The 22,777-nt window shown below is 37.7% G+C and overlaps 1 protein-coding gene across 8 annotated transcripts in view; it reads left to right on the top strand.

Moving 5' to 3' along the window:
* The window catches only part of ARHGEF7 (Rho guanine nucleotide exchange factor 7), a 117,900-nt gene that overhangs the window by 57,599 nt on the left and 37,524 nt on the right, over window positions 1-22,777 (top strand). For 6 of the 8 annotated variants that reach the window (XM_039549900.1, XM_039549894.1, XM_039549909.1 and 3 more), the window contains 4 exons: window positions 3,907-3,995; window positions 10,534-10,628; window positions 10,898-10,993; window positions 17,731-17,853. In XM_039549900.1, coding sequence (XP_039405834.1) covers window positions 3,907-3,995; window positions 10,534-10,628; window positions 10,898-10,993; window positions 17,731-17,853 — 403 coding nt within the window. Of the gene's footprint in view, window positions 1-3,906; window positions 3,996-8,011; window positions 8,249-10,074; window positions 10,078-10,533; window positions 10,629-10,897; window positions 10,994-17,730; window positions 17,854-22,777 lie in introns of those variants that run through there. The other 2 variants (XM_019282878.3, XM_039549911.1) reach the window with 2 other exon arrangements.

The following is a 22,777-nucleotide window of genomic DNA, read 5'->3' as shown; positions in this document are numbered from 1 at the left end:
TGGAGCCCTGCAGCAGTGCCTGAGCCATCTTGAGAACTGGGAATGAGTTCAGGTCTGCCCTCCTGATGCTGGACTTGAACTGATTACTCTAGGAAAATGGAGCTTGCTTGTAGCACTTCACTGATAGGGACCACGTAGCTTTTGGTATCCCCGTTGGCACAGCTTTCCTCCGCTAATGTAGGATGAAATAGCCCAAATCAGATATTTTTATCTTTTTATCTAGATTACGCACCACAGCGTAGTAATCGCAGAAACATGCAAGGTGTTCTTGTAGCAGTAGGGTCAAAGTGCTCTATTAAAGTATGTTCTGAAGGGAATTAATACTTTATGGAGTAGCATGAAGTAGAGTGTTGCCTGAAAATGAATATGGCATAAACTGAAGACATGACAGAGAGAGAATGTGGGAATGTCAAGTAATTTGAAGGCGTGTAAGATAAAATAGAAAGAAACAAAATATTGGGAAGGATTGGGTAAATTGTCTTTTTACAGCCAGTTAGTAGACATTTGTAAAGAATAAGATAACTTCATTTTAGGGAGTTTGTGGCATCTTATGTACACTTAGGGAAAGGTTATAGAAGCAGTTGCTTCCACTGAGGATAATTATTTGCTGGAAGAATAATGTTAAAAAGCCTGTGCTACCCTCATTCTCCACCCAAAGATGATCTGTTTAGTGAACTCTACCTGGTTTATCACTAGCCACTGGACACATCAATGCATTATCAAGTGTAGCTGAGGGCAGTTGAATGCAATGCTTCACTCATGAGAGAAATGGACAGTGGTAACTTAGCTCTTGGTTTCAGTCACCAGCGGGATACCATCTCTTCCCGTACTTGAGCAGATGCCTGTTTGCTTTGGATTTGATCATTTGCTGAGCCATGTTTGTTGTGCTTTCAGTGCTAATATAAGGGATACACATTGTGACTGGGGAGATGGGAAAACCTTCTGTGTGGGAAAAGCTGGTGTCTGGCTCAGGTCGCTCTCTTCCAGTGCTTTGAGAAACAGAGCTTCTATGGAGTGCTAGGGTTCTGGTGATGTTTCAGAAACCTATGGACTTTATAGACATAAAGACATAGTGTGCTGAATGGGGGTGGCACCTCCTTGAAATGTTTAATGAAATATGCTCTGTTTGCAAAAGTACTCTAATGTTCTATTACCAAGGATAATAAATGACACTTAATTTAGCATAAACAAAGAAAGTGATTTCTTATGTGCAAGATCAGGATTTTCTTCTGTGTAATGCATTGTGCAATAAGCTAATTGCAACAAGACTGTTTCTTATTCCTCCTTATGCAGCAAGGCACTGCTTGGAGGCAGAATACCAGACATGATAGACAGCTGGACTAATTTGCTGTGTCTCATTCTGTGTTTCTACAGTAGAGATGGCCTTTACATTTTAAAAGCTAAATGTTGATTATCACTGTTCAGGCAAAATGATATGAATGTGTGATTCTTTTTTTCTGTCCTGTCTTTGAATTTGGACATGTACATGTCTTTGATGGATAACTGAATCAGCTGAGCAGCTGGCAATATAAATGACTCTACATTTCAGCAAAAAAATCTCCCACTTTCTTCAGCAGCTTAAGGGAAGAGAGGTATTTTTGCACCCTTTAAGGTAACAAAGATCCAGAATTCTGTGATCAGCCAACTTAGCAATGATCAGATATCTGTATTACGATAAATTCAGTGACAAGTATTTACTTTTATCCTTAAATGACTCTGGTTTCTCCTTTCATGCTTTTTGGCACATGATAATAAACCTTTAGATATTTAGTGAACCTGAAGGTCACTATAAATTGTATGGTAAGTCCAAGAGCTTCCACAGAGAATGAAAGCAAATTACCAAGTTTGTAAGAATGACATAATTTTCATCATTCAGTACAAAGAAAAAAAATTTAATTGTCCCATAAAGAGTAGTATTAGAGATGAATATATAAATGAGTAGCCATACATACGATATGATTTTAGGTTCTTTCACATTGAGTGTTTGATGGCAAATCTGCTGGAGTTTACAGCTTCGTTCTAAGGGGGTGGGAGGAGTCTTGTCATTTGGAATTACTCTGCTGTATAGCAGAGCACGTATGTACTGCAGGGCTGGTGGCTGAGTGCATTAGTGTTCCCAGCTGGATAACTGCTGGGTCTAATAATTTTTGTGCTGTCTGTCAGCTTAGAGCTGATGTGGGGTGGGTAGGCAGGGGATATTAACCAGAAGGTTTTTACTGTCATCCCTGAATGTGTAAGGAAAATATTTTTTTTTTTTTTGCTCATGTTTGGTAGTTTTAAGACTAGATTTTATTTTTAGATTTGCTTCTTTGAGGGGAGTTTCAGTGCAATACAGAGCAAATCCCCTTAAAGATACTTGCATTTGTGTGCTCCTGGGGCCTGAGCTGCTGTTCAGGGGCTGTTAGCTAAAGCCTCTGTCCCACTGGCCTGCCAGGCTGTCCTGGTACTGGAGGTGAAAGGGTGACCTGCACCTGGAGTCAGCTCGCTTGGGATGGCATCATTCATGGGCTGCAGCTGGGCAGCCTGAGGAAGCACTTAATTGCTCAGGAGAGGCTGGTATCACCGGGAGTGTTCTGCTTATGACCGTGCTTCCCTGGTCAGCTCTGTGGTCCATGGGAATTTTCCATAGCTGGCCCTTAGCTTGGCTTACTGGGCTTCTCCTGGAGAGGTGTTTGAGGGTTGCATAATTTATTCTTAGCCTGGGGTATCAGGTAAACTAGAGTTAAATTATTCATATATCTTTATTAAAATGTGTTTGGGACAGGAGCTTGCTTTTAAAATAAATTAAGAACCTTCAGTAGGTATGTTTTGATGATGCTTTTTTGGTTTTGTTTGGTGCAGTTCAGCTGACAATTTGCTGGTTTGTAGTTTGGATGCAAATTACTCAAATGCTTATTTGACATTTGCATATTAGACAAGCCTGATTATTTAAAAAACAAAGAAAAATAAACCAACTAAAACATAATGTCTTGATAAACATAGACTCACATACATTCTCAGTTGGTTGAGTGCACAGTCAAGTGTGAGAGATCAAGAAGAGATGCTGTAAATCTTGCTGTTTCTTCAGGATGCAGCATGTTGCTTTTGATTTTCTCTCGTGTTTGCTCCTCTGTGATTGACTTAGAGGAGTGGTAGTGGTGGGAGGGAAGACTTTAGGAGTGTGTTTTCCCTGCCTCTCTGTTCTGGGCTGGCACTTGGGTAACTCTCGGGACTGGTGTTTTGATCTTGCAGATTAATGTTGTCCTTCTAGGAAGAGCATGCATTACTGAGGGATAGATTCCCTATGGGATTATAGGAAGGATTTATCATTATGAAGAACCCTGTTCTCAAGTGCATAAGCATTTTTATTCTATACTTCATTAATAGCAAAAGAGAGTTTGTTTTAAAAGATTATTTTCTAGGCATAAGGTAAGTCACTGATAAAGTGTTTTGAATCTCTGTTTCAAGACTGAATGTAATGTCTCATCTCTGGAATGTTCAGCTTTTAATTGGTCACTTGCTTTCACAGAGTTAATTAAATTGATATTGATACTACTTTTGTTTGAAAGTGCATATATAGTTTGGAAATGCCTGCTGATTTTTTTTTTTTCTTTTTTTTTCAATTGCAGTCTATGACAATATTTTATTTTTAAAAAATAATTTTGGAAAAGCAGATTTTATTAACTGACTTTCTGGTCCCAGGAAAAAGAATGGGAGTTTTACTACTTGCCTTCACTGGGGCAGAGTTTCATTTGTTGTGAACATATTGAGTCTTTACCATTAATTTCAAGTACAGTTACGTATGTTTCTCAGTGAAGCACCATTTCCGCGGTATCTTATTAGAAATACTTTAAAGCAGTTTGTTTGACCTCTAGTGTAGAGCTGTGAAATTGCACCCCATTGACCCGAAAATATCTTATATTTCAGAAAAACCAGTCTCCCCCAAATCAGGTACGTTGAAGAGTCCACCTAAAGGCTTTGATACATCTGCAATTAACAAAAGTTATTACAATGTGGTGAGTGATCATTTTTTCCTCCATGTGAGCTGTTATATACAGTAGAATGCCATTTTATTAAATGCTCTTATCTGCATTAAAAAAAGGCAGTCTTGCCAGGAAGTCTCAAAACTAGATAGGGGTATTGGTGGATTCTCATATAAACAAGATCATTATTAGTTTAATAGAATATCACACATGTGGATTCTTAAACATGGTGCAAAATTATTGTCTAAAGTAAGTGAATGATTGGCATTTATGTAATATTATGCTCATTTTACTTGTTTTGCTAGTTGTTAATTTCGCTTTTCTCTCCCATCCCTTACATGTGCCATCAATGTTCCCCAGTCTCTATAAATTACTGAAGTTCTGCTGTGTTAAAATGATTAAGAATATCTTAGTCCTTTTTGTTGAATAAGAGATTGTTTCAAAATGTTCAATTTTCTTCCTTTGTATTTATGCTTGTAAATCAACTCTGTTGCTAACTTAAGGAACCTCTCTCCCTTACACGGGTGGATAGATTTCACAGCAAGGCAGTACAGCCAGAGTGTGCCTTTAACACACCCCCAAGAATTCTTAACCAGGAATTCTAGCACTCAGACCTCTTTAGTAGATGCATGTAAGAAACATGTCCAGCTTTAAGTGTGTTGGAACCACGTTGGGAATCGTTTATTTGAGTAGATCATTGGGAAGCAAAAAAGCTTCTTACTGTTTTTGTTAAGCACTGCTCCCTGCTGGTGTAAAACCAAACCACAACCTTTCTTTCCCTTTTCTTTCAAGCAGCTGTCATGGGTTTTCATTTTATATATCAGTTTTTAAAAAGCATCATAAAGTATAATTTTCTGCTTTCATCTTCTGTGGTTGTGGCATGAATAGCACCTGGAAGAACAGAGGTGTTTTGTCTATAATCCCTAATTGAAAGCTATGAAGCAACCTCCTGCTCCTCCATCAGGCTTGGTTCCTGCCTCTGCCAGTAGTTGCAATTCTGTGGTGAAGGGAGGGCTGCAGTTTTTTGGCTACTGCATCCCACAACTGCTAGCCACAATGGAAAGCACCTGTGCAGGCACACCCTTCTTTCAAACTGCAGGAAGTAATGGTCTCACTGTGGGATACCCAGTGACAAAACAGTGGATTGGTTTCATTTATATTTTTTTCACTGTATCTATTTTATAGTCTTTTATTTTTCTGAAGCTGTTTTAGTGTATAGAAGCAAATTGTTGTTTTGATGTTCAGACATGATTTTCAATGCAAGTAAACTGAAGTGAATGCAGGACAGGACAGGATTTAGTTCCTTCACCTGGTAGGAGACTGGTCTTACTTACGCTTAATCTGTATCTATATTGAGTTTTTAATCAAAATAGATTGGCAGCTATCTTGAACATCAGTCCTTTAGATTTGGGGGTTTGGTTTAATTAATTTATTTATTTACTTATATAAAGTAATTGGTAAATACATGCCTCTTTTACAATTTTATATTAATTTTTTCCTCATAGATCTTAGCACGATGAAAAGTAAAAGTTTCAGCTGTTTAGTTTGGACTTAGCTAAAGCTTCAGTTTGACTCTGACCAAAATGAATTGAATCTTGTGGTGGCATGTTTTACTTTGTAAGAGTAACATCGGCAATTTGAGAGGTGATAGTATACTTCAGTGAAAATTATGGAAAGTAAATGTTGAATTTGTTCAGGCACCTAAGCTATAATATACCCTACAATTTTGAAATATCACCTTTAGTTTGTGATTTTTATAATTGTTCCCTGGATAACCTGTTAAAATCGTGGAGGCTCAAGCTACTATACTTTGGGAAATACAGCTTTAGGTAGCTTTTAAAGTAGTTTAATTAAAAAACAAACAGAAAACCACCAAACCCTAGTGACCATCATATACCTACTCCTAGAATTAGTTTATTGTTCATCTTGCTTAGGTGCAGCTTTCTTGGTGCACTTAACCTGTTATAATGAGATGCCAACTGTTTTGACTGCTAGTTACTTACTAACTGTTGATGACATTGCAGGGGGTGAAAATGACCAGTTCATAATAATATGCAGATATGTTGTAAGACCCTAGAGTGCTGTTCTTAAGTCTGTCTGCAATGAATTGGATAATTGCCTTGTTTTCACATTTTTCAACAGTGTGGCAAATACCCCTACTTTTTTTTTAACTCGCCGTTTCATTCTTCTGGTTTAGAAAATGAGAGGCTGTGCTGTAGCGTGCCCATTGTTTCAGAGAAGTAAGACAGTAATGCTGTGTCTGAAAACTAAATTAGACATGTTGACATTTAGATTTTCTTGGAATACATTGTGTGCTTCTGATGGCAATATGTCTATAAAATATTTTCAATTATTATTAAATATGTATGATTTTTAATGTTTTACATGTAGATAGGACAAACAGCAAACCTGTTCACTGAAGTGAAACCTCAGTTTAACCTCTGAGTTGAGTTTTTGTTTTCTGTCTTAATACATAAGCTGCAGACATGAGACTTCCCTGTGCTATATGACATCAGTCTGTACTGATAATAAAATTGAGGAAAAAGCAGAAGAGCTCCAAAAAAACTTTTGGCAACTGGTAGCTGAAAGGATGTAGCTCGAGCGAAGGAGTAAATGTTAAAAATCTGTGTTAAAGGCTCTCTTGACAAACCAAGCTTGAAATTGTGACTGGTACTCTGGCACCACATAATATTTTTGAGTTGTGGCTGTCCCCACATGGGGATGTGTTGAGACCCTATAACCCTCGTGGGTATTTATTGCTGTTTCCCCTAGGGAGCGTTTTGGGCAGGCAGCACCTCAGGGTACATCTGATGAACTGAGGACAAAATCAAAGGCAGTTCAGAAAGTGGTAGGAGAGGTTCCCTTTCTGGGAGGAGGGCTGGCATAGGCCAAGGGAAGGGTGCTTAATGTGAGGAGGAGACTGCTTTCCCTTCTTTCCTCTGCTCTTTGCCCCCTTATAAACATGTTCTTTGTTACTGTGGATTCACAGCTCCTTCTGGAGTTTGTGAGACATATCACATGCCTTCTAGTCTCAGTGTGCTTAATTAATTGCTCCTTGTACTACGTGTTGCTGAGAAGACAGACATTTGTTATATATGTACATTTGGCCTGGTTCAGGAATTCAGGTTAGTAGAGAATGCAGAGGTTTTGTCCTACATAAAATGGCACAAATCTACAGTAGTGTGTAATATGAACCAGACTCGTGATGAAGCTTTTTAATGTAGAAGTAATTTAGTAGCCTATTACTGAAGAAGTGGGTGTATTGTTGCATGTTATTCCCTGAAGACAGAGCAGGCAATACTCTGAGTTTTATTTTTACTTGAGATCCCTTGAGAATTTATAACTTTGTATCCAAAATAAAATTAGGTTCTCTCCATTTACAGTTGCTTTGAGATTAGGTAGCTGTTCTAAAAGCAGGTGAAGAAATAGGCAAATTTCTCCACAGTTACAAGTACTTGGATGACCTTGTTTCCTTTTAAGTATTTGAGAAGTAGTGGAAAATAAACTCTCCTTTTGAGGCCGTGCTTTTAAAGTTGGATCAAGTTGTCTACTGAAGTTCATGTAAGTTTCTGAGGACCCTCAAGATATGGTATACTTGTGCAGTGCTTTACACTGCCCCCTCAAAGGCTTGTTTTAAGGAGTTCATTGTGCAAATTCTCGTGATCCAGGAAAATTACATACTGATCACCATTTTGCTCAACTGTGTGATATTTTGGTTGACTGCCATACTACTATGATAAAATATGAATGTGCTACAGGATCATACCCAAGTGTATCTCTGAACTCTGCCTTTTCTCCCATTGATTTGGAAGGCGATAATCTTCATGTGGGTCATTTTAAATCCATTTTTGGGTAGTAGTTATGGCCTTAAGGAGATGGCTGAGGTTTTGTGTGACAGAATAGTTAACCATGCTTGAATTTTCCACGCCATGTGATTGAGAGAGCTGGTGCTGTATGAGCTCAGTTGTCTGTGCCTGCCATTCATCAGTGTTACGGACTGCAAAAGCTGCCACTTCAATGCTGCTCTTTTGGTCCTCGGTCGTATCTGTGCAAATGTTGTGGTGGAGTTGTGGAAACAAGGTCTTCGAGGTCTCATGGGGTTGTGCAGCAGCCAGAATGTGCAGAGAGCAGGAAAGGGAAGAAAGGTGATTATTGGATCATGCGGATGAGATGTGGATATGAGGAATGTAAGGGATTTCTGGTGCCAAAATACCGAATTGCAGTACTGACTACTTGTCACTTCAAAGCACAGTCCAAGAGTTTAATCATCATAGCTTCTCAGTGAGGTAGGTAAGTCAAGCTGGAATAATGCAAGATATCACAGAAATTATGTTTTAGAGCTATGTAAGCAAGGTTATTCTTTAAAAAATATATTCAAAGTGGAAAAAAAAAAAGTTGTATGCAGTGGAAACTGTACTTGTAAAAAGAAAGGGTGATAGATTTAATGTGTTCTGGGCACTGTTTAAACTCCATATATCTCGAGTACTGTATAGCACTGTGAACTACTGGAATAGTAGTAAGTAGTAGTAAGTGCATCTGGTACTCTGCACAGGTTTCGTAGCATAGTTTTATTTACAGTGACATTAATTTTCCTCTTTCCACTAATTGTCAGGTTGCTAATTCTAGTTTTTTAAGGTTTCTTCTTATTACCTCCCCCTGCCCTTAAGTCTTTTTCTTCCAATCCCATGCTTTCCATATGGCAAAGAAAATCCTCAAAGAAAAATCCAAACCAGCGCAAGGAAAATAATGAAGTGTGTCCAACATGAAACTAGTTTTATTTCAAGCTTTTCAGACAGCTGTTTATAGCACAGAATGGAAGTAGTCTTTGAGAAAATGGGGCAGTGGTGCAGTCTTTCAAGATCTCTAGCAAATTTGTTGATTTTTATCTTTCAGTATCTTTTAATACTGTTTAGTTCTTCATCAGGACACTGTGGTTTTGTCCCTGACTTTCAGTCTCCTTTTCCCTACTAATTTTTCCTGCCACTGTAATGACTTTGGGCTGGGAGATTTTTGTGGAAAAAACCATATTGAAAAAGATTGGTCTTGCACTTAGTTTTGAACCTCATGGATCCCAAGTACTTTTATATTACCATTTGAACGATTTGCTTTCTCTGTTTTATATATACAAAAGAGAATATGGGGGTTAGTTAATACTATGATTGGCAGAGATATTTTATTTCCCTGGTCTAAACAGTCAGAAAAACCCCTTAGCTTTTTTAAAATGTGTGCTCATATTGTACTTTATGCTGTAATTTCCTAGTTAGTAGCCATAACTTTCCCTGTGACATTCTTCTGTCACAGTGTTTAGCAGAGAATGGAGACATTTTAATCTTCAGTTCAGGATTCAGACTTGCAACAAAAGAATGAACTCAAAAATGGTTTCTCTCTCTCTCTCCCCAAATGAATAGAAGCATTCAAGGAATAAGCAGAATCAATGACACCAATGAAAGGAGCAGTGAATTCTTCATTGACATACTGAACTATTTAAAGTTATTTCATCAGGTTTGCATTTAGGAATGAATGGCTTTTTTTCCTTCCTAAGAAAGAGTATTGACTACAACAGTGAATAATGCACTCAATTACAGTTGTTCCTATAAATGCTGAAATGAGATATTGCTGTAGGCTTGACAAATATGGCATGTAACAAAATGAGGTTTGTGGTGTGGCTTATGACCAGTGAATAGCAATAAGTTTTTGAAGTTCAGCTCTGTTCACTGAACTGCATTTAATTCTGATGATTCTCTTGCTAAATAACTTTTTGGAGGCAAAAAATAATTTGCCTTCTAAGAGCGGAGTAGAACCTGATGTGATTATATTGGAGGATATCCTAAAGCAGGTTCCCAAGAGATGGCCCAGTAAAATATTTTCCTGTACGTACCTGGTGTTATTCTAGTTGTTTGATTTATATTCAACCAAAACCCAAGTGTGTGCTGTATTTTATAAATACCAGGTTTTGCATCAATCTATTGTAATTTTCTTATGGTAGTGTACTCCCAGTGTGAAGTTAGGCAGCACTATTTAAAAAGAATGTAATAGTGCTAATTGTGTTGGTAAATGAAATTGGAAATGACTTGATCTTTGTAAATCTGTTAATATTCAAGTGTTCTAGCAGGTTGTTTAGTGCATCTAAACACTCCACTAGCAGCATTAGTTGTAATGTGTTGTAATTGAGCCTGAGAAAATGATGCTGTTCGTTTCCCTCACAACTTCTATTGTGCTTTACCATCCTCTGATCTGTGACTGTTCTGAACTACATAGGAGGAATAATTACCCCTGGCTTTGGAAGAAAGCTCTGTGTAATTCAAATTTTGCAATAAAATGTGTAGTGACTGTTAGCTTACCTTTTTTTTTTTTGTGTATGGCTAAAGGATGGCTCATCATGTGTGTAGTGTTTATTTTCCCTGTGAATTTCATAGATATATAGTATTCAGTGATTTCTTGCTGGTATTTGCATTTTTAATGTAGGGACTCTCATTTAAGTTTTTCTCATGCTAAATAAATTTTAGTATGCTTTAAAACTGGTATTGATATATCTTAAAAAGTACCAATTAGCAATTGTCATTTATTGTAGGTGCTACAAAATATACTAGAAACAGAAAATGAATATGCTAAGGAGCTACAAACAATGCTTTCAAACTACCTGCGACCATTACAAGCCAGTGAAAAGTATGTGAGTTTTAAATTAAGCTTGAGATTTCTCATATATTGGGGAGGGTTAACATGGTCAAAATGTCAATGTCAGTGTGAATTTACCTCTGTGGACTGTGTGATTCTTGAGGCAGGGTTTACTTTTATTCAGTTTTCTTGCTGACTGAAGGAGTCTGGTCCTTGATCTAAGAGCCAGCAAGCATTTTCTTTTCATGCAATAGATAGTATTAATGCACAGTTAGTCAATAGCTGCAAACCTAAACATGTTTTATTTGCTTTGGCTCCAGGTTAACCTTGACAAATACTTCATACTTAATGGGAAACCTGGAAGAAATAAGTTCTTTCCAGCAAATGCTTGTACAGTCTTTAGAAGAATGCACCAAGTAAGTACCATGCATACTGGATAGAGTAAAATTCTAACATGCAAATATCTTCTATTACTTTACTTGTTGCATCTTTTGTTGGGCATAGATTTTTTTTTTTTCTCTCACTTCAAGAGTTGTTGCCAGAGCAGTACAGTAATAGATGTTTGGGGAATATATTGATTGTTTGTACAGATATATATTGGCCCTAGTATGCAATTGCAAAGGTAGAAATTTTGATACAGTTTAAAAGAAATTATGAATTTTCATGATGCAGTTCCATATGATGCAGTTCCATACCAGTAGGGAAGTGGTGGTTTTGGTTTTGGGGGCATGAATTTTAAGTATTTGCTTCAAAGTAAGAGAATGAAAAAAAGAGTAGAGGAACCTTATGTGATGGTGGAACAGTGGAGAAGGAGATAAGTGACTTGGATGAGGGACACTGTAAGAGAATGCTTGTGCTTGGTATTCTTCTGGCCTGAACAAAGGTGGTTATCAAAGTGTGCTGGAAGAGGTCTGCAGGACAGGCAGAAAGAGCAACCTGAATTAAATAGAACCTCTCAATTCTTGTCCTGTACCATATAGGAAGTGTGGAGCACAGAAAGAAGGGGATGAAGACACTTGTCCTCCTTCCATAATTTAGGCTGAAGTGATAATTTGGTATTTTTCAGCTTGTTACCTCAGCACTTGGGTGTGTAAGAAAGAAGGTGACCATATTGCATTTGGGTTGTCCTAACAATTTCCTGAAATTCCCCTGAAAGTGTAATTTATGTTCCTAACCTCAGCTGTGTAATTTTCCTTGCCTATATTTTAGTTTTGTCTGCTCATATGGTGAGCTAAGGCAACTTCCTAATCCAAATTTTCTTGGTTTCTGCCAAGTTATTAATTTGAATTGCTACTGAGGGCTTAGACAAGTTTCAGTTTGCTGTGAGAACAAATTACTGTCTTGGATGGAGGAGAAAATACCTCTTTTGGCAACAGTGAGCTTTAGATCACCTCAAGTATGTCTTGTTTTGACCTCTCCCTCTTCTCCCCTGAGCTGCTCTGTATGAAGAAGCAGCCTGGTCATGAAAAAGTATAAGCTGCATCTCCACTAGGCAGGAACATATGCCTGTTATGGTTGCTGACTTCAGATCCCATGCCCTCCTACCACCTGCCTTCTGTCCCTCTCTCCTGCCTCTAAACAACTTAGACCAGAGAGAGGGGAAGGGAGGATGGGGTGTAGTTCAGATGGCAATTCAGCAGTGTAATGGAAACATTTTTGAAGTGGTCTGTCTCTCATGCTGTGAGAAAGAATGATATTCATTCTGGCAAGTTTGACTTGATCAGTTAAATGTCTAAATCTCTGTCCATTTGTCAACATACTCAAATGTTTCCTTTTTTTTCTTGTCACTGCTCTTTGTTGTCTTATTTGCTTTTTACCATGATTTTGTTTCTTGGTGTCAGAAGTTAGGGAAATTAAGTACTTTGCGTGGAACAGACTGTCGTCTTTTAAAACTTTTTTTTAAGGTGGCCTTAAAAATGAGAGGAGAAGAGTATATACCTTTAAACAAATATTAATGCAAACTTCTTTTTAACCTGGAGTGTCAGTTAATGTGATATCACTGTGGAGCTTCAAGCTCAGAAAGCTCCATTAATAACTCTGCTTGGCTCTCTTAAAGCACCTTTTCATAGTGTCCTTTATTTCTTCTTTTTGCTAAGTGAAATGTTGCTGTGTAATAAACTAGGAACATACTGGATACTGGTAGGTAGGCAGAGAAAGTGATGCCCTAAAATTACTGAAGCATTATTGCAAACATTTTGTCTTATTTTCATTTCATAAATATGCTCATCATGCCGAGTTGTATTTTCAGTTTAATTTTCATCATAGCACATTAACTTGAGCCTACAGCATCCTTCTGTTTGGAATCTAATCCATCATGTAGAAGAATGCTTGCTCTGCTGTGTTGTGTGGGTTTTTTTTTTTTTTTTTTTTTTTTGGTCATTTTGCCATGGTTTTTTGGCTGGTGAACCTGTTCTGTAAACAGACTAGCTCCAGGGCTGAAAATAGATTTATCACTTTATTTTATTTTTGGCAGAGAGTTTATAGTTCCATTATTGAGGCACTTCATATTGCAGCATCCAGTGTGGTGTTTTATTCTAACTTGACATGTCAGAATGACCAAATGCTGTTGTCCTGCCAATTGTAATGCTGCCAGCCTGCCTTGCTTGACAAATTCCTTTTCTTGGGCATGAAAGTTGAATGCTTTTTGAATTCCACACCCACCTTGAGACAGTTTGTCATTTGAGTTTTCTCTTTAACAGATCCTGGTATGTACTTCAGTGGCAGAAGCTTTCCTATGCTTTCCTCCTTTTTGCCTGCACCACTTTGGCTTATTTAATCCTTGTGGTGTTAAACTTTTTGGGGTTTTTTTTTTCAGAACATATGTCATCGTAGTGGGTTCTTTGTGTGTTTCAGGGGAAAAAGTTGTTTGGATATGGTTTGGGTTTAGTTGTGTGCCACCCTCTCACCCTGCCCACAGCCTTGAAGGTCTTCTGGTTCATTGCTAAAGGTTTGTCCTCTTTGAACTTGTCCAGGTTGGGGTTATTTCCACCTTTGTAACTTCTCTTCTTAGTTTACCAAACGGAAGTGGCACATGGAGTAAATCTAACTAGCACTGAGTGAGAATCTTCTGGCTGATAGGCTTCAAAGGTGCTTTTTTTGGCTGATCAGCTTCCAGTGCATTTGGTTCATGGATGGAAAAGAACTGTAGAACACAAGGCAGAGAGATGCCGTTGGAGTCTTCAGTTGTGAAAGAGCAGATTTCTGACAGTGAAGCGGAGTGAGGGTCCTCCGTGCTCTGGTCTCTTGAAGACAAAAAGTGGTCCAGTGCTCTAGGTCTCATTCCAGGTCTGTGGTCCTGTGCCATAGATCAGTTCTGCAGCAGTTCACACAGCAGAAGAGCTCTGCAAACAAAGTCAGTGTCCATCAGGTGATCTCTGGCCTGATCGAAGTGATCTCTGTTGGAAGTGTTGCTCTGTGGGTATTTTTGTAGCAGGAGGTTGAACCTGATTTGATCGCCTGCTCCAGAAAAGGTTCTTCCATTCACCTGGAAGTAGCAGCTGTCAGTCTATGGCTGCACTTCTCAGTAGGGAGTGGGACACATGATGCACAGGCTGGCTGGTGATGCCAGCCTGCATGGACTGCTACATATAATCTCCTCTGTAGCAAATTGAAGTCTTTTACATAGTATCACAGACTTACCTCCTTGCCCTGTAACAGCCATAGCTGGGGTTTATCCTCTCTTACCCTCATGTCCCTGCTCTTGCAGTCACAGTGACTGTGTTGTCTTGTTTTGTGTATAAATGCGAGCAGATTCTTCGTGTTTGGGGATGATCCTGAAATGGAATGGAATTTAAAAAAAACCCACAAAACAGGCAAGAGGCCAGTGTGTGAGGGGGAGACTATTTAAGTATAATACAAAACTCATTAGTATTTCAGGTTTGGTTTTGGAGTGCAGATACAAACTAAGTCTGTTAAGTCCCAGTATCATCCTTTACATTTGGTCATCATGAGTATCAACAGAAATAAGGCTATGAATACTAAGGGAATTTGAATGCAGTATCTTTAGATATCCTGAAACAAATGTGCATAGTAACTGATGTCTGAGAGCTAAGACAATTAGACAATTAGTGAAAGGTGTGGTAGTGAAGAGGGTGAAAATCAGACTGAAGGATTGGGAATAAGTTGAAGAGTGCCTCAATTTGTGCAAACGGTAGCTCAGAAAGTTGCAAAGTGGCCCCTTATATCCGTAACCTTGTTAACTGTGAAGCCTCAGGAGAAAACCTCTAATCTTATGTTTTTTCACAAACAGCACTCTTTGGAGTCATTAATCACAATTGTCCCATCATAATTTTTACAGACCATTACTTCTCATGGGTCTTCTCTGCTGTCAGCTTTTACGTTCAAGACATTCATTGTACTGACCTCCTGCAAACATGGCAAACTTACCATTGATGCTTCATCTCCTTCAAGAGCTGGAATTCTGCTGTTTGTGTGGGATGAGATGGAGAAGCGGAGAAAATGCCACCCTGATAATTTAGTTTCCAGGTTGTGGCAGGTTCTGCAGGCGGCTGCCTGTATAAATATACATATATTTATGCACACACACATATATATGTATAGCAACATAGATTCCTTCATGAGTGACACCCTTACGGTAACTACACAGTCAAATGAAATTTAGGGAGATCTGCTCTTTTCCTTGCAAAAAGAAAGCATAAATGCTGATTACATTTTGTTACCTACTTTTCTTTTTAAATTGCCTCTGTTAGTCTCTGTTTAAATTTATTTGAATTAATCACAGTTTCCACAGCCTTTCCCAGAACATTTTAACGTCCACTGATCCCAAAAGTAAGGCAGGTTTTTCAGAACACACAGGACATGATTAGACATTCTGAATTGTCACCCTTTTTCTGTCAGCTGCAGGTGTAGCTTTAGTCCAGTTCTGATTGCTGGTTTTGATCAGTCTTAAAATTAACCTTGTTGTTCAATTGCACTTAATTTTTATTTCTTTCTTCAAATTGCCATGCACTGGGCACCAATTGTAAGTCTGGAGAAACAAAACTGATAGCTGTTGGATGCAATTCCAACAAGCAGACAATGTTAGGTAGTTTAGATATTGTCATATGGTGACTCCTCTGGCGTGTGTACAACAGCAGAGGCTTTATGTTTCTTTTACATTTGCAAATAGAATTAAAACAAGTATCTGGCCTTTTTTTAACTGAAGTTGGTATAACATGTGTAAATATTGTATAATATGTGTAAATATTTATATGTGATTCCCTTTTAATTAAAATGCTGAATATGAGAAGAATGTTGGGATGAAAACTTCAGAATAAACTGTAAAATAACTATGCTCTTTATGGAACACATCAGTTACTAAAAGGTTTATATGATGTGGTGATAGGCATTAAATTGATGTTTTTCCAGCAGGTAAAGGAGGTATAGATAGTTTATCTGCTGAAAATAGTAGAACACTTGCACTAATGCATGGATTAGAGAAGTGAAAGGGGATGAGTTACCACCCCATTATAAAGTCTATGAAATATCATAATTCAGCAAAGAATGTGCAATATAAAGTGGCAATGCATGTGCAACATGTGAGAGAGAATAATGTCAGTCTTTGATTCTGCTAAAAGAACAGCAGACTGAGAACACACAGATGTCTGCTTGGTGCAAACAGCCATAATTCACCCTCCACCCCCATCACTACAGTATGAAATGGGAATTTAACCATTTTTAGTAACTGTTTATTGGAGCCTCTTGCTATTTAATACTGAGTTATATGCCTCGAGTATGTCTTCAGAGTTTTAGACTTTGGCTGCATCTATTACTCCAAGAATGTATTATTAGCTCATGCTAGATTTATTAAAGGGGACCAGCTGCTAGGCAGGAAATGCTTTTTGGCAAGGCTGTAAGAAAAGCATTCCCTCAGTATGCTGGGGAATGCCCTTGGTTTTCCCCTAAACACCTGCAAAAGCAGTCACTCTATTGATTTCAGATATTGATTTTAGAATTTAAACTAAAAAAAAAAAAAAAAAAAAAGATGCAGACTTATATATGAACCCTAGCCTTTGATATAAAGAGTGTTGATAATGTGATCAGTGTTTATCTGACATGATGTGTTAGCTGGGGATTCAGCTGTCATTTTCTGGGTGTCTGTAATGAATGTTGCTTTCAAATCAGGGAGTGTGTTTCCCCTGACTCGCATTTGGAACACCTTTACAGTCAATTTTTACTTCATTTTGGATAGTCTTCCCGTACTGTGCAGAGGGACTGAACAGCTTAATAGGAGACCGACTTACTATTTTGGAATTCGGGGGAGAATTTCTTGGGATGAACTTTGCATTTTGACTACTATGAGCAAACCTAAGGACTGGGACAAGATGACTGTGTTTGAGCAGAGTGGGAATGTCCCCTGCCTGGAATAGTGACTGTCCTGGAAAGCTGAATGGTTTATTTCCTCCTGAAGTTCATTGGAGTATCTATCACTTTTTTTTTTAGAGGGAGTATGCTAAATATTGATGTTTAGGAACTTTCTGTACATGTCTGGGACAACTACAGAAAATACTCACTTTAAAAAAAAATCTTTTTCAGGAAAAAAAATATTCTTCCAGAAAGAATTGTTGGAACTAATCTTAGAATGAAGCTCTTTGATTGTGCTAACAGTATGTGTGTGCATTGAGTACTTAGTGAGAGGTCATTTAGCTTTACAGCTAATGTGAAGAGTGAAGTACTGGTTTTAAGAGTAGTTAAAAAGATAACAGCAAAATCCACTGTCATATCTTGCAAAGAAGCAAAAATTTAGCATGTTAGGAGATGCAGCCTTTGTGCAAGGAGAGCAAGTGCATGGAGAAATCGAAACATTTCATCTTGCACATATTGTACAGTGATTTAGACAAGGTGTCAGGAACAAGTTTGTAGTCTAGGACTGATGAAAGCTTAGTGGCCCATCGTCTAGTTAACTTCGGTGTGGGTTATACAATTGACCATACGGCCTTCTGCTGAAGAGGCTTAGTCCTTCAGGTGGGAGCTGCTCTGCCACCCTTATGGTGTTGCACAAATCCAAAACATGGTCCCCTACCAGCCACTGTGAAGAAAATTAACTCTACCCCAGCCAAACCCAGCACACAATATAGACTGCTTTTCTGGGAGTTCATTTATTTCTCTGTCTGGTTGATGTTACACATTTCCATCTTTATTGCTCTGTTTTTAGGTTGCCTGAAGCTCAGCAGAGGGTTGGAGGATGTTTTCTAAATTTGATGCCACAAATGAAAAGCTTGTACCTTACATACTGTGCCAACCACCCATCAGCAGTAAATGTCCTCACAGAACACAGGTATGTTAACTTCGTGGTCTTTTGAGTCTGATACAAAAATGTGTGTAACACACACTTGAGTTGTAAAACTGTGGTGGTTGCTTTTTAACATGTTTGGTGTGGTAGAACTTGTTTGAGAAAAAAAAGATTACACTTTTTAAAAAAAAGACAAAATGCCCCATAAAACAAAGCTGTTTCATGTGATCAGGACAGCTTGTCACTGTTGGCAGTCTATTATCAACTATTTGAGAGATTTTTTTTCATTGAAAGAACACATGCTGGACTCTGCATATGTTAAACTTTACTGATTATCATCTTTGTTTTAAAAATGTTGAGATCAAAACTAGTTTGTGAAATTATGGCATAACTGACATGACTTATGCTTCTTAGACAGTTGGTGCATTGTAACTTAGCCCTGTAAAAGCCTGTGTGTACTTAACTTTATAGTGGTATTATACCCTCAGCTTTACTTCTGAGTGATGTGAAAGAAGTGTGAGTTTTGCAAAATTACTATTTTCTGTAGGAAGTAGGATGCTTAGTTAACACGATGTAGGTTGCTCAGCTTTTGGACAGACCTTAAATTTGCATAGAAGATGCACTGTATCACCTTGAGGGAAAAATACTGAGGTGAGAATTTGATGGAAGAAGTCAGCTTTCACAAGCTTTTGCTATATACTTTTATTCTGATGACCCTTGTGGTGAAGCAGCTGTTATTTTGGGTTATTTATGCTTGCTTGTGGTGCAGGATAGAACCATGACTTCTTGGAGGTTAGATATAGGACAAATTCTAGCAGGATATATGTGTTTTTGCTTCACACACCCCTCTCCTTTTTGTCTTGTTGCATTGGACTAAAGTAAAGATATTTGGAGGAAAGATATTATTTACTCATAATATTATGAAGATGAAAAACCTCCTAGTTACCAAATACGCTGAACTTTCATTTATGTTAGTAATACATGTAACTATATTCCAACCCCAGCTGGAAAAATCAAGCTGCAAATTCACATTACAGTACAGGCAGAAAGAAGGTAAGTTTTTGTAATTAAAATTCAGCAAGACAAAAATATGTTTAAACCCCCCTGATGAAATCCCTGCGTGCTTGCTTTCTTTCAAATGACCCTCTTCTAGTACCATTTTCTGTAAATGGTTTTTAATACTCTTGGGCTTAGGTTTTTTTATTTGAGTCTTTATGCTCTTTCCATACAGAGGTCTGGGATTTAACCTATAAATGAAAGATGGCTGTGATAGCAAAGTGATCAACTACATTTCTTTAGATTCAGGGATATCTGTAAAGGATTATCTAACTTTCAGAACTCAGAGAAGTGGTGGTAGAAATGTGAGGGAGAAAAGCTGTTTGTTCTGCAAATGGAGAGGAGAAGCATTTCTTCTCTTTCATGTTTCTTTTTGTGTAGGTTGTCCTAAGAAAAAAATTCAGCTTCAGGTCTCTTAAGTCAGCTTGACACCAAATCCTGGTGGAGACAATATAAGTATCATAGAAGAGTTAAGTAATTTGGATGTGGAAGTTTGTTCATATGGGATAGCTCAAGGGAAGAGAAGTTGAGATAGACAATTTTCTGTTGAATGCTATTGTGCTACCAGGCATGAGTCAACAGAATTGCATCCTGTTCTTTCTAATTACCCCACTTTTGTTATTCTAATACCTTAATTTTTGTTGTTCAACATTACTGTAGGTAGCAAGTGGCTTGACTAAATATTCCTGTTGAGACAGCTGCCATGAAGAAATCAAAAGTGGCTTTAAGCAGTTCAGAATCTCTTCCTCTCAGAATGCCAAAAACTTTTAATTACATTGTTTCAATATAGGGGGAAAGAGAGAAATAGCAAACTGGTTGAAGCATGAAGAAATTAAAAATACTCAGAACTGTCTCTTTTTTTAGCTGAGATGGTTTAATGTGTAAAAAATCTTCTATAAACCTTTATTTAAAAATTGCTGTGAGGTTTGAGGATAGCCATGATTGTAGTAATGGTGAAACAATTACACTGCTGTTCATTCTGGATAAAATACCAAGGTTTAAGGTTTTTAAGAAAAGGCAATAGTATGTTGGCTGTTTTGTCAGTATAATTTAAGAAGAGAGTCCAAACCTGTGTGTTTTAATACTAGCAAAAATAGGACAAAGAAATAGGTGTATGTGGAATACTTGGATTTTAATATCATATTTGTAGCATCTGTGCTATTCAATAGCATTTTAGAGAAAAAGAAAAGGCAACTGTCTGGAGCAGTTTGATTTGGAACATAAATTCTTACTGTCTGCAGAAGATTATTTCTTGCCATGAGCTCTGTGCAATTAATAAACTGAACACATAAGCAGTACCTGTACCTCTGAAAGCCTTTTTTTAAAAAAAACCCTAGCAAATAATTTTAAGTCAAATTCTTATATCACAAAATTAGTATTTTCTACTCAGTTTATTAGACTACTTCTTTTCCTGGGAGCCCATACCAACAACAAAAATCTTCTAGATAATTTCTCTAGATTAAGATTTATAGAAATTCTGTAAAATATACTATTTTTACCTTTTTTTTTTTTTTTTTTTTTTTACTGTCACTGACTAAAAAAAGTTTTAAGGAAATTGACTGAAGCATTAACTGTATTGTTTCCTTAAGTGATTGGCTCACATTAAGATTGTTAGCAGTTGTCTGGTTTGGTGGAGCATTACATATGGGGGTTTTATATGTCATTGTCTGAGCTATCAAGAGTATCAGTGTTGTAAGACCTGTTAAAATGTTGTTGACACCTTGTAAAGGATCTGTGTGTATGTATAGGTAAAACACGGTATTATCGTGCTCAGAATTACTGTGCACTTCTAGACAAAAACTTCCTTTGAATAGCATTTTTGTGAAGTAGATTCTAAATAGCAGTACTTGGGATGGGGTTGGACATCTAAAAGGGGCATTGAATGTTGACTGTCTTTTTTTTTTCTTTTTTTCCTTTTTAAAATTTTTAAATGCCATCCAGTATGAATGCAAGTCTGTTTCCTCTTTATCTTTTGTCATTTGCTTCTTGATCATATTCAGCAGCAACATGGAGGCTTTTATTCAATTAATACAGAATAAGGGGTTGTGTGTGCATAGATGTTCATGTATGTGCATGTTTATGTAAATACACAGTCTGGGCCAAAGGGGATAAATTATGTTATTTAAAGAATAAGACATTTATCATGTTCAAATCTTCAAAGCCACAAACATCTTTAATTTCATTAAGTTATTAATAGACTATTAAAAGACTATTAAAATCATTGGAGACCTGAGGGTGTGTGAACGTGAAGAAATGGGAGTAAAACCTAATGCAACCCATACATGAGTTCAGGTTCCAGAGCTATGTGGTTCTGAAGTCATATTTGCCTCTGAAAATCACAGCAACAACAAGATCTTTCTATTAAGTTTGAGAACAGATTCTCTTCTTGGTTCCAGTTGTAGTTTTGTAAGTTTTATCCAGGTGTTAAAGTTGGTATGCAACATAATTTCTCCAATTTTATGCTGTCTTGAAATTTGGTAGGTACTTTGTCTCAGGAATTGTTTTGGAGCTATTGCATACTTTTTTCCAGCGTTTAAATTCCTTCTGCTTAAGGAACCAAAAAGGATTGAAGGATTAAGTAATTTTTCCTCAGATCTGTCATTTTATCTTGTAGTTGTTTCTTAAGCCACTGGCTAGAGCTGAAGAGCTGGATTTTGCTAGGTATGGTTGGGTGGTGCTCTGGCAGAGTTTGGCATGTTCCCTTCTCATAGTGGCTGTAGTGCCACTGTACACCATCCTGTTTTGTTTACTTTATTCCACAACAGTCCCAGCTTTTTGGCTCCATTTTATCAGGTTTGATTCTACTATCTTACAGTTTTGCTTGAAGATCCCAGTTCAGGTCTAAGGGTAGGTGTTCCAATTTTGCTTGCTGGTGAGACCAATACTGCCTTGAGGGTGTAGAGTTTAGTTAAACTAGCACTGTTCCTGTGCGTGCTTCTGATCATAGACATATGCTTGCCTTCCAGTAAGAGAAGGAACAGAATGAGCAACCGAAGGTGTGAAAGAGTGAATTTCCTGCAGATTAAAAAACCCAGTTGGATACAAAGTACAGAAATGGGTAATTGCAGGAGAAGGAGTGCCAGGAACATGAAATGTTACCTATGTGGGAAAGATCACAAGCAACAAAGTTCAGCGCAACAAGGAAGTCTAGCAAAAAAAAAAAAAAAAAGCAGGCAGAAGCTAGGACTGGGACTTCCTGTGGATGATATCCAAAAATGACAAGAGGAAAGATATTTGAGTATGGGACTTACTGAAGGTTGAATAACATAATTTAAAAAACCAAATGTAACAGTCCCCACTAACAGTGGACAAAAAATTCTTTTGAGGAAATATGGACAGTACAGACCCAATGTAGCCAGCATCAGGTATGTAATTTTGGAGGGGTAGAGTGGGGTGTTAAACAGTTTTACTTTGTTTAAACAGCAGTATGTTTATTTTAAAACAAAGAGAAGAAAAATCTTCCCAGAAGAAAATTTAATTTGATGAAGAGGCAGTTGAAAATTACTAACACACCTGCTTTTTTTATTTTGAAAAGTGGCAAATATCAAGCCAGTTCTCAGCAGTAAGAAAGCTATTCAGAAATCTTTACTTGTTGAAACATTAATTTTCCTAGATTCTTCTGTTCTCTTAGATAACATGTCCAAAACATATTCTACACTTGCATCACAGACCTAGCAGTCTGGATAAAATTTGTGGAGCTGGAACATCACAATTACTCTGAGTAACTGGAGCATGGAATACAGATCAGCCTGAGTCAGAAAACTCTTTGTGCCTCCCCCACTTTGGTGGATCCCTGAGCCTGCAAGTGTGCAGGCTGATGTCATACGCCAAGCAACAGTCCCCGGGAGAGGAGCTTGACTGGGAAGTTTAGCCCTAGGAAATTAAAAGCTGCAGTTGAGGGGTTGCTGAGCTA

This window comes from Corvus cornix, chromosome 1 (assembly GCF_000738735.6).
Source record: "Corvus cornix cornix isolate S_Up_H32 chromosome 1, ASM73873v5, whole genome shotgun sequence".
NCBI lineage: Eukaryota > Metazoa > Chordata > Aves > Passeriformes > Corvidae > Corvus > Corvus cornix.
This window is presented reverse-complemented; position numbering and strand designations above follow the sequence as displayed.